Source organism: Malus domestica, chromosome 11, assembly GCF_042453785.1.
Source record: "Malus domestica chromosome 11, GDT2T_hap1".
NCBI lineage: Eukaryota > Viridiplantae > Streptophyta > Magnoliopsida > Rosales > Rosaceae > Malus > Malus domestica.
The window spans coordinates 9201983-9214600 of NC_091671.1; the positions used below are offsets into that span (position 1 = coordinate 9201983).

The 12618-nt window shown below is 37.9% G+C and overlaps 1 protein-coding gene and 1 long non-coding RNA gene across 2 annotated transcripts; both read right to left on the minus strand.

Moving 5' to 3' along the window:
- Positions 1–5950: 5950 nt before the first annotated feature.
- LOC114819725 (probable LRR receptor-like serine/threonine-protein kinase At3g47570) lies at positions 5951–9495 on the minus strand. Its single transcript, XM_070807709.1, has 2 exons — positions 6647–9495; positions 5951–6533 (listed from the first exon to the last, which is right to left on the minus strand). The coding sequence occupies exons 1-2, from the start codon at positions 9363–9365 to the stop codon at positions 6166–6168; spliced, it is 3087 nt and encodes a 1028-aa protein (XP_070663810.1). The 5' UTR covers positions 9366–9495; the 3' UTR covers positions 5951–6165.
- A 1256-nt stretch (positions 9496–10751) lies between these two features.
- On the minus strand, positions 10752–11456 carry LOC103412839 (uncharacterized). The gene is made up of 2 exons (XR_011572921.1): positions 11366–11456; positions 10752–10935 (listed from the first exon to the last, which is right to left on the minus strand). It is a non-coding gene; the product is annotated as an uncharacterized lncRNA (long non-coding RNA).
- Positions 11457–12618: the final 1162 nt, after the last annotated feature.

Sequence of the window (12618 nt, forward strand, 5' to 3'; positions counted from 1 at the left end):
AGCCAGACTCCCAACATGATTACTTTCTCAAAAATCGAAGAGACACTGCTCCCCGAATCTCGAGAGCCAGACCCCCAGCATGATTGCTTTCTCAAAAATCGAAGAAGCATCGTTCTCCGAATCTCGAGAGCCAGATACCACATACCACTTTTTCAAAGTGCTTATGACAGAAAACATATGAAGCTGGCAGCTCCCACTACCGTGCTATGACCAAGCAGGGTAAAGGAATAGCATTACTACTTGTTGTTAGGAAGACTCCTATATATGTCGACCTCCATCCCCAACGGACAGGCAGACCTGCAAAAATGCTCAACCCTTCCTCATATCTGAGAGGGCATTCCCAACGAAACCTTTCGAAATATTCAGCTTTCTTTCCCCCCGATAATACCTCTGCAAACAAGCTATACTAGAGCAAGAATATCTCATATCATCAGGGTTAAAAGCAAGAGTATCCCATATCATGCTTTTTCCCTGTCTTTTCCTTTGGCTTTGTTTTTACCTGCAAGACAAGGAGAAAGAGAGCAATCAGTCAGCACTTGAAATCAAGCTCCTAGTCAGGAACTGACTGCCTGGAACCCCTTACCTGATTACTTACCTGGCATTGCTCTCGAGTACTCATCTTCAACATCTTATGTTTCCAGGGAAGATACCGCATCTGCTTGAGCAACAGATAGGGCAAGTGCGAAGGATACAAGGAAGCATGTGGAGACAAGCGTAACAGCACACGTGCCGATACATCCATTACTCTGTCAAAAGCAAAAGTATCTCATATCAGCAGGGTCGAACGTACTCTAGATTTGATGGACTTGTTTTGACCCTCAAATTCTTCAGTCGGCCTTATACTCTGGAGGAAACCAGAAAACCCTCTAGCTCAGTTCAAGAATAAGCCTGTGGAAAGTTACTTCTTCAAAAGCAAAAGTATCCCATATCATATCTTCTCATTTTTCTTCTCTTTATCCTTCATGCTGCTGCAAGATGGGGAGAAGGTGAACAATCAGCCGGAGCTCTGATTGCTTACCTTGTCTGTCACCTTTTTCAGCAGATCCCCTAGCTCGGCGACTTGGGGGACTCCTACTACATGGTTTGTATCGCGCTGGACCAAGCCTGAAACTACAAGTAAGCTTCAAGTGAAATTGATACATTACCTTGTGCATCTCCACCAGTTAAAGATACCACCCCTGGATGGAGGAAGAGTACTTCCAGAGAAGCTGCCACATCTACCTATGAGACAGATAAGGCAAGTCAAGATGATACCACACTCCGATACTTAGAAGTTTCGTGATTACGAGATCATTCTCCCACAATATTTCCTAATGTCATTTGTACTCTAATGTCATTTGTACTAAATCATTCACTGGTACTCACTAAAGGAGAGCTTGAACCTATGTACTTGTGTAAACCCTTCACAATTAATGAGAACTCTTATATTCCGTGGACGTAGCCAATCTGGGTGAACCACGTACATCTTGTGTTTGCTTTCCTATCTCTATCAATTTATATACTTATCCACACTAATGACCGGAGCAATCTAGCGAAGATCACAAAAGCGACCGTTTTCGCTACCTAGGATCTATCTTGCAAGAGAACGGAGAATTAGATGGAGATCTCAACCATAGAATACGAGCTGGATGGATGAAGTGTAAGAGTGCATCCGGCGTGTTGTGTGACCGTCGTAGGCCACTGAAGCTCAAGGGAAAATTTTATAGGACGGCAATAAGGCTAGCGATGTTGTATGGCACAGAGTGTTGGGCGGTGAAACATCAACACGTACACAAAATGGGTGTAGCGGAGATGAGGATGCTTCGTGGGATGTGTGGGCACACGAGAAAGGATAAGATTGAGAATGAGGATATCCGAGGTAAAGTAGGAGTAGCCGAAATTGAAGGAAAGATGAGAGAAAATCGGTTCCGGTGATTTGGACATGTGCAAAGAAGGCCGACTGACGCTCCGGTTCGAAGATGCGACTACGAGATAGAGGTTCAGGGCCGAAGGGGTAGAGGAAGACCTAGGAAAACTTTGGAAGAGACTCTAAGAAAAGGCTTAGAGTACTTGGATCTAACGGAGGACATGACACAAAACCGAGCGCAATGGCGTTCTAGGATTCATATAGCCGACCCCACTTAGTGGGAAAAGTCTTTGTTGTTGTTGTTGTTGTTGTATCTTTGGATGCTTAGAAAGATAGTAATTACTTTTGTGTTTGATTTTTCACTAATGGTATGTTGTGATGGGGTTTAGTAATTTTCAGTATTCTTCAATTATTTTGAATTTGCAAAATCAAATAACTCGTGGAAATAAATTAATATTTCATTAATCTGTATGTAAGAGGACTTTACAATATGTCATCAAGTTTAGACCGACAACAATGAATGGCAAACTTAGGATTAATGCCTCTATTAATTTGATGTTTTCTCATGGTCAAGAAATATATACAACTGTCTTATTTATTGAACAACATCACTCATCCTCTATATTTAATATTAATTGCTTTTCTTAATCTATTTTTCCGTCAATCTTTTCTGCTACCTAATCTCATTTGTTTTTCGATTTTGTGAAATGTTTTGGAAGCGGAAGTGTGTGAAATGTATTGATGCTGATGATAGTGCCGAATTTGGCGACACTCCTCAACTAGCAGAGCAGTAACAGAGCTTCTTCCAACTCAAATTTAATGATTCAAGCTGCGTAAGATTTGCATAACATTCCCAAGTTGTAGTCGATGTGCCTGAGTGGTTGAGTGCTTGACTAATGAATATAACCACTAAGATTTGGATTGTTTTTGGGGGGTAAGAAATAACATTGCTAATTTTGGATTTATGGGTTTGAATTTTTGTCGAGTATGTGATTCTTTGTTCTCTGTGTATTGATTGACTGATGAAAAAATGTAGCCATAAAATATTGATTTTGACAATTTTGATTATGAGATTGCCTCTTTATATAATGTACAATTTTGTAGTTGCCTTCAATGTTGTTGTCATTGGCTCGGGTGCTCAAAAGATCTATACAATGTCGTTTTGCCAATAATGTGGGTATTGAGTTGAATATCATAAAAGTGAACATCTGTAACTATAGATCTGCAAATGTTTGGTAGATGGAGCAATTTGGGAATTTGTTACCTAAACATTGATGGATAACCTGTAATCATTTTTTTTACGTGAATGTTGAATGTTGAATGCCTTATCGTTTTGGTTTTTAACATGCCATTGTTTATCTATATCCAAAATGAGTCTGAATCTTTTCAAATAAATGTTACTTTCTGATTTGAGAAATTGTAATTCACCTTTTATTGATCTTTTCCTATATATTTGATTTACAGAGCTCTTGGGTTGTCAATTGTGACTGGAAATTCTACTCCTCACATGGATCATAGGTAAAAAACACCATTTTCTTTTCTTAGTACTTATCCTTCAAATGTGTTTTATTATGAGATTGTCTCTTTATATATTGTAAATTTCTAGCACTTATGCAAACTTTAGAGCATATAGGAAAGCAAATGTTTTCCATTTTAGGTACAAAGAACCAAATATGTTATCTATGTCTTCAATGAAATGCTTTAGTGTTATTGCTTTTAATTGTTTAGTTTTAACTAATGTTTGGATGCTTAAAAATATTATTCATTTTGTCTTTTTGAACCTGAACAGATAATCAAATTGGAATAGATTCTATTTTTTGAGTTCATTTTGCTTATTAGTTTAACTTACTTCTTTGAACCAAATGCAAATTCCAATCTTGCATTGTTAAGCCCCGAAATTAGAACAAAAAAACTTGCATGAAATTGAAGTTTTCTCTGATTGAGAACTCCTTTTTCTTCTACTTGAAGTTTTCTCTGATTGATTTTTCAATAATTTAGAAATGGGTATGTTAAATTGTGGGTTACGATTTCAAAATCCACAGTGGAGCGTGGACATTTTTTCTAGTATGAAACTTATTTTGCACAACGATTAACAAATTGTTTGCACCTTTACGCAATCTCCATTAGAAAAGCCACAAGTTTCTCGACCAAGCAAATTGGTATCATAATATCCAACGGTTGCAAATTAGCCTTTTCTCATTTTTTTAATTTTCTTTTGAAAAACACCAAGGAGCAGGTGCAGCCAGCACCATTACTATGTCTGTCCAAACATCAAATGCCCATTTCTTTCTTTTTCTTCTGCAAAACGGCCACAATACCCAAACTCTTATTTTCTATAAGAAGCTTGCTAAAGACCAAGTACCACATCAACTAACTGAACTACTTATATTATTGGGGTGATTTTTAGTCATCACCCTCAAGTGGTGGTAATGTTTACCATCTTATTTATTGCCGTTGTATGGGTTTAAATTTTAAGATTTGTTCCATCCAAGGTATTAAACTCATATGATGATGATAAATAAGGTAGTGAGCATCACCATCATTTGAGTGTGGAGAACAAAAATATTCTTATGATATTGTACGCAAAAGGGGAAAATTTCCTAATTGCAAAAGCAAAATAGAGATGTAATAATTAAAGAGTTTTTAAGCTCTTAATTAATGGTATTTAATTTGCTTGGTAACGAAAATTATTTGGGAGTCAGTCACCTACCGCATGCATGCAAAATGAAGGAGACAATTCATGGACCAAATTACACCACCATATCCTGTGGAACTTCACTTATAGCCCCATGTTCACTTGGAAGACATGAAAATTATGAACAAAATTGATTTTTCTCCTAACCATGCCAGCTGGGTCATGATAAATTTATAACTCAATCAAGTTTATTTGCTTTGATAATTAATTTTTGAGGTAACAATTTATGATGAGATTCATTAAATACTAACAATTAGAGGACAATATTAATTGGAGTGCGTTAAAGATAGTGCAATAAGTGACACAGCTATAAGCCACATTATCGTGTCCTAAAAACAAATTTGTTAGTATTCTGTCGATTGCCGTTAAAAAAATCTCTATCAATTGTAATAAATATAAATTCAAATCCATTAATGAACGGTTGAAAATTTTTCATTTTTGCAGTTTTAATAGAAACTCTTTCATGCCACTTAGTACTACGGTCTTGTAGTATTCTCTTCACTTGTAAGTGGGAGGTTTTGGGTTTGATTCTTGTCAAAGACGAATTTGAACCACATTATTGTAAGCTCATTGAGAAACTAAGCCTATCCCCTTCCTCTTAGTATAGATAATATCAATTGTTCGGAAAAAAAAAAAAAAAAACTCTTTCATTGTCAAGATTAGTAGAACGACTGCTAAAACCATTGGATTAGAATTCAGAATGCATATGAGAGTATTGATAGCAACAATGCTAGAAAACCTTGATTTGTCATAGCCCATGGGCTTTAAAGTTGCGGTTAAAATTCAACAAAAAAATGGCCATTTGCAAACCCTATTAACCATACCAATCAACTTGAACCCAATTCCCTTCACTTATATGGAAGAGTTCATATAAGTAACAGTCTGAGATTAGTCAATTTTCAATAAACATGTCCAGTCAACTTGGTGTTTAGAAGAACATTGTTTAACTTTAGATCACAATGAACTATCGGTGTTTCGCTATGGTTATGAAAATAATCCAGTGAATAATAGCAACACCAATAACAATATCTAGCCCTTGAAGAAGATTTTATTCTTGGATGTATTGATCTCTTTCCTCTTCAATTACAGGAGATGGATGCAAATCATGCAACAACTCCTCTAAACTCCTTTGGTGTATCAACTCAAAAACTAGAGCCTTGAAAACATCATGGAGAAAACATGCAGATATGACCTTGACGAGATTTTGATGCTTGATATTTCTCAAAGCCTCATATGCAGCTATGAACCTCTTTGTTAAACACCTTCATATCTACAAGTACAAGCCGAGCTCTATTGTCAGTATAAACAACCCCCTTGTATACAAACTTGAAATTGCCAACACCAGTCAAATTAGCTGAAGAAAACCGATCAGTGGCATTTGATAAAGTAGCATATGACACTTACACTGATGGTGGTCAAGTCTGATAGGAACTAGATTTTAATTTATTTCAATAGTACACAAAAATACCAAGTACAAGAAGTAGTAATACACTCTTCACACAATGAACCTCATTTGTGATTATTTACATTGCAAACTTCCACATCTACTGTGGTAACATAAAAACTAGACTTCACAGGCAGTACACGAAATTTCTCTATCACAAAAGCACATAAAAAGGAGTTTCTATCCAAGAAAAGTATTCCTGATGGAATGAAGTTCAGATGCAGCGTCATTGATATTCTTTAGTCGATCTGTTGCGGATTCAGCAGAACAAGCAATTCCAATTCTAAATATTGAACTCAAGCACACCTCAACTTTATGAGTTCTCCCACTGCATTGATTGGGATTCTCGTTCGTGCCTCCTTCAAGAAGTGGTGCGTCTGCAATCTCAGTAATTCGCCCGGGGAAAGCCATCTTGACAAAATTATGAAGGTTCAAGTTATCACCAAACATGTTGTCAGTTGGTCTCTTCCCTGTAAACATCTCCAACAAAAGAATGCCAAAGCTGTAGACATCACCATTCGTTGACACCTCACTCCCTATGCCATACTCTACAATTCAAACATCACATTTGTGTATAAATAGTTCAGTTTGAATTTTGTAAATTAAATACTCCAAAATAAAAAAGGAAATATAATGAAGTATACATCGAACATGTATATACCTGGAGCTGCATAACCAACCGTTCCTCTTATTCCAACGGAACTTGTCTGACTCTGAATTGCTGAAACATTACTCGTTAATTGTGAGAGAAACCTTACTAATCCAAAGTCTGAAACATGGCCAGTCAATTCGTTGTCCAAGAGAACGTTGCTTGGCTTGAGATCACAATGAACTATTGGCATTTCACAATGATTATGAAGATAATCCAGTGCACAAGCAACACCAATGGCAATTTCTAGCCTCTGAATAAGACTTAAATTCTTGGGTACATGATCTCTTAACTCTTGAGTTCCAGTAGGTGGATGCAGCCACTCCTCTAAGCTCCCGTTGTCCATGAACTCATAAACTAGAGCTTTGAAATCATTACCATGAAAATCAACACTTGAACACACGGTTATAATCTTGACGAGATTTCGGTGCCTAATATTTCTCAAAGCTTCACATTCGGCTATGAAACTCCTCGAAGCTCCATGGCGTAACAAGTTAAACACCTTCACGGCAACAAGTTGAGCTTTATCATCCTCATCAAGAACTCCCTTGTACACAGACCCAAAACTACCAGCACCAATTAAATTAGCCTCTGAGAACCGATCAGTAACTTTGAGTAGAGTAGCATATGACACTTGTAAAATAGTGTTCCCCAAAGTGCTTAATGAAATTTCTTTCCTTTTCTTCCTCGACGAACAAAGAAAGAAATAGGAGAATACCATGGCTATTCCTAAAAGAGCAAGTCCAAATACTAAAGGGAGTATTAGTTTCAAGCTACGAGACAATCTTCGTTTCTTGGTCTCTTTAGACTTGCACTTAGGAAGCTTTAAATTAGCAACATGGCTGCACAGATTAGTGTTGCCAACAACTGAAATAGCACTCGCATTTTTGAAAACACCTCCAGTTGGTACCACTCCCCAAAATTGATTGAATGATAAGTTCAGATTACTCAGGATTCTAAAGCCTTCTAAAAAATTTGGAATTTCACCTGAAAAATTATTGCGAGAAAGGTCTAGATTTCGAATCCCTCTCACTGAACTCATAGACAAAGGAATGGACCCGTTGAAGAAGTTTCCTTGCAAATGCAGGACTTCTAAACTCTCACAACCACCAAGGCTACTGGGGAGTTCTCCAGATAACATGTTATCAGAAAGATAAAATTCACTTAGACTCTGGAAATTCCCAACCTCCAAGGGAAGGGAACCTGTGAAGAGGTTATTAGACAAGTCCAAAGAAATCGATAAGGAGGGGAGTCTAAAAACTTGTTTGGGTATTGTGCCATTAAGAAGGTTATAAGAAAGATTCAACGATTGCAACCCATGGCATTCCCCCAGACCTGAAGGAATGCTGCCCTCAAGATGATTTCCATCCAACCCAAGATAGCATAACTTGGTTAAATTTCTTAAGGAAGACGGAATATTTCTTGATAATTTGTTATTGGAAATATCTAATATTCCAAGGTTTGAAAGCTTACCCATGTCAGAGGGGATGTTACCCGTGAAGCTATTATTCCCCAAATACAACGATTGCAAGCTCACCAGATCCCCTATCCCAGATGGGATGCTTCCATATATTTGGTTACCGCCAACCAAAAACGTTTCAAGTTTGGTTGAGAGATTGCATACTGACATCGGCAATGTCCCTCCAAAATTGTTGTCGTTAATAATCAACCTTTGTAACTGGGTGGCATTGGTCGAGTCCGAGAGAAAACTTAAGTCACCATCTTTACCGCTTCCAATATTATTAAATTGAACGCTGAAAATCCGGAGGTTGTGAAGCTTTTGGAGATTCGGTACCCGTCCGATTAGGTTGTTATCCCCAACATGTAATAACCAAACACTTGTGACGTTGAATATTGAGGGAGGTATGGACCCAGTGAGTTGGTTGCTGCCGAAGTTGAAGAATTCGAGATTAGGAAGACTTTTGCCAATATCTGATGGAATACTCCCTTGAATTTGGTTACGGTTTATGGAAAATGAAACAAGAGAAGAGAGGTTATAAATGGAGGAAGGGATGCTACCAGACAACTGATTTAACCCCAATCCCAAGAAGGTTAATTTTTTCAATTGGCCAAGAGAACAGGGGATGTTTCCCATCAAGTTATTACTACCAAGACTTATTAGCTGGAGAGACGACAGGTTCCCCAAGGAAGGAGGGACCTGTCCCGTTACATTATTATCGTATGATGAAAATTTTTGCAGTTTCGACAGCAATCCAATTTCTGAAGGAATTTTACCCACCAATTTGTTGAGAGAGAAATTCACATGGATAAGGTTGAAGCAATATGATATATTGTGTGGAATACTGCCACTAAACGAGTTAACGTCTAATCGCAATACCTGCAGCCTACGCAAATTCCCAATTTGTGGAGAAATTTCATGACTGAAGCTATTATTTCGCAGCCACAGCTCCCTTAGAAAACTTAGATTTCCAATGTTTGGGGATAGTTTCCCTACCAGATTTTGAGATTGCAGGTCCAGTTTAGTGACCCTTTGGCGATGTCGTTGACTGCACGTCACACCATGCCACATGCAAAAGTGCATGGATTCGTTCCAAGAGCTCATCACGTTGTAATTATGGAGATCTTGCTTTATTTGAGCTTTGATGGCAAGCAGCGCCAGCCTATCCGTCGCATTCCCTCCGAGTCCCGATTGAAGGGAGCTCCAACAGCAAACGAACACTGCACTGAAAAGCAAGTATATTAAGATCAATTTCAAAACCAAAACCCCCATTCCTGATCTGATTAACTATATAAGTAGAGAGAGAAGCAGAAAGAAATAGAGAGATGGGTGTTGAGTTGTGAGTTTGGTGAGTTCCATTTGTTGCTTGACAAGGAAATTTATAGAAGGATAGGAACATAGGAGGAACTTACACCACGGTTTCTGGTTCGTGAAATTCAAATATGAGAAGGAATATTAGGACCTATTGTCTGGCACTTTCTGTACGCCAAGGACCAAGACCATTAAAGCACCTTGATTCCAGGAGCTGACTGGGACCATTTGGCAACCATCCAAAATGAAAAAAACAAATACATGGAATCCTATATTTTGGTTACATTAGACGTCACGCTGGTGTCAATATGAAAGTTTGAAGTCTCTACATTTTTTGAGGGGCTGGATTGTGAGATTGCTGATTTTCTCATAGTTCCCCTAAAGTACCATTGCAAGAAAGCTTGTTGTGGATGCAACCTTTCTAAATATTGTAACAGTTACCAGTTAGATCAAACTTTATGAATTTTTAAACTTCATGGGGGCTCAAGACTCGAGAGCATTGATTGAAAATTGTAACATGAAGGCTTAAGTCCCCATTAAACACGTTGGCAGTGGGTCTCTTCCTTGTAAACATCTCCTGCAAGAGAATTTCAAAACTGTAGAGATATCCAGTTATTAACGCCTCACTTCCCATACCATACTCTGCCATTCAAACATCAGAAAATATTGTTAGCAAATTGAGAACAAAATAGTTGAATTATGCAAAATTTAAAATTTAAAAAAAAAGGATATTGTGGAGAGGATGTGAATATTTACCTAAAATCACATAACCAATCATTCTTGTTAGTCCAGTGGAACTTGTCTGATTTGTTGAAGCTGTTGTACTGGTCAGTTGTGAGAGAAACCTTGCTAATCAAAGTCAGAAACATGTCCAGTCGACATGTTGTCCAAAAGAACAGTACTTGGTTTCAGATCACAATGAACTATCGGTGTTTCGGAGTGATTATGAAGATAATCGACTAATATAAAACAAGCAACATCTATGGAAATGCTGAGCCTTTGCAAAAGATTTAAACTCTTGGGTGCCTCTCTCGCTTCTTCAATATCAGTCGGTGGATGCAGCCACGTCTCTAAGCTTCCTTTTTCCATGTACTCATAAACCAAAGCCTTGAAATCATTACCAAGAGAATCAACACTTGAACATGCAGTTATAATTCTGACGAGATTTTGAAGCTTGAAATTTCTCAAAGCCTCACATTCATATAAAGAACAATATGCCAGTACAAAACCAATTTATAGTACTAGCAAGGTACATTGTAGAAGCAATTTCCTGACTCAGAATTTTGTGAGTCATTTCTTAAATTACGTTTCTTGAAGGCATTAGATTAAACGGCAAACTAGAACGACTGAATGCAACCATGATCGTATTAATAAGCAAGCACTTCTATCTATCAAATATTAAGGCGGAAGTTAATTTACCAAACAATAAATATTTTGTGACTTGCAATTCCATTTTGACGTAGGGACACTGCTCAAATAATGACACCAGGAACAGTAATTGTTTAGATTGACCGCTCGAAAAAGAGTATACCTGTCAAAAACATGACGACTGTTAGAAAATGCATGCATATTCTGATACTACGTAGATACGAGGAAAATGAACTTTTATTTCCAATAACAAAACAACAACCTGCCAACACATACAACCCAAAACAACAAAGTAGAAGCCGCTATCAACAAAGTGACCAATTATTACCACACAGAGAACAGCGATAACGATAACACAATGCCTTCTCCAAACCATTCTGATCAGGAACAAGCAGATACAGAGACTATTTGCAATGACAATAATGAAGACATATTACAGGACATATGATATCTACATATCTACACAAAATCCAGTTCTCTGATTTGATAAAAAAAATGTGCACACGTCAACTGTGGCTACCAGATTCTCATGCAGGGACTCGATTAGGTTCATGAAGTCAAACAGTTAAATCAGAGATCGATGAGGAGCTTACCCAACAATCAATAGTATCAAAGAGAGGACCCACAATACATATTGATACGTCTTGTGTTTAGATTTAACTGGAGTAGTAAGACATCCAGGGGAGCATTCAGTTGGGTAAGTCATTTAAACTGGGGGCGGATCAAAAACAAAAATCCAAGAAGAAATCCGGACACAAATCCTCCAATATGAGCAAAGTTGTCCATGTGTGGTAGAATTCCCACTGCTAAGTTTATTATGATGATGTAAAGGAGAGTAAGCATTGTTGCTAACAGCAGATCGAAATCTGAAACTGTAAGATCAAAGGGTCGTTCACATACTATAAAGAGGTGCATCATTGAGTATACAGAAATTTATTTACCTTATTTACATACATTGTCCAATTTGATGTGAGCTCTCAAAGCATGCTTCCTAGTAAACCAAAAAGTGCACCACAATCCTGGGATTGCTCTCGCACGAACTCGCTTAACTTCGAAGTTCCTACGAAACCCGAAGCTAGTGAGCTCCCAAAAAGCATCGTGCTAGGTAGAGATGAGAATACACACGAGAACCTCTCAGTCGGTCCCGTTTTGGGCCCCGACCACGCTTTCATGGTTTTGTTTCTGGAAACTCACACGAGAACTTCTCAGTCGGTCACCCATCCTGGGATTGCTCTCGCACAAACTCGCTTAACTTCGGAGTTCCTACGGAACCCGAAGCCAGTGAGCTCCCGAAATGCCTCGTGCTAGGTAGAGATGAGAATATACATATAAAGCTTAAAGGATCCACTTCCCTGGACGATGTGGGATCTTACAACCAGACATGAGATATAGGAAACCAATTCGAACCACCAAAGAACAAATCAGAAAAACATTAGAATTTCAAACCAATTAGTTAAAACAGTTCATCAAAACAACTATACATGATGTAGATCAGCATCAAACTATTATTTTTTCAATCTTTTCAAATAGACGGCATCTTGAAACATTTCAAAATGAGGCGCCATGTCTACATGTACAGGACATCCAAAACAATCTTTGTTCACACAGATGTGATGGAAAACTGAAATAATCTCCCAGCTTCTGTTTCAAGCAATTTTATTCTGTAAAATGGAATACTATGTCTAAAACTAAAGTTTGAACCCCATCTTCGGTGTATAAACTCTTTTCTTTGCTCACCGCTGAATAAAACATCCTCTTGTTTCCATCAAACCAAACAACATACCGGTGTAAGTTATAATGCAACCAGCACTATATGACCACTACTCTAGGATTACAATTCAATAAA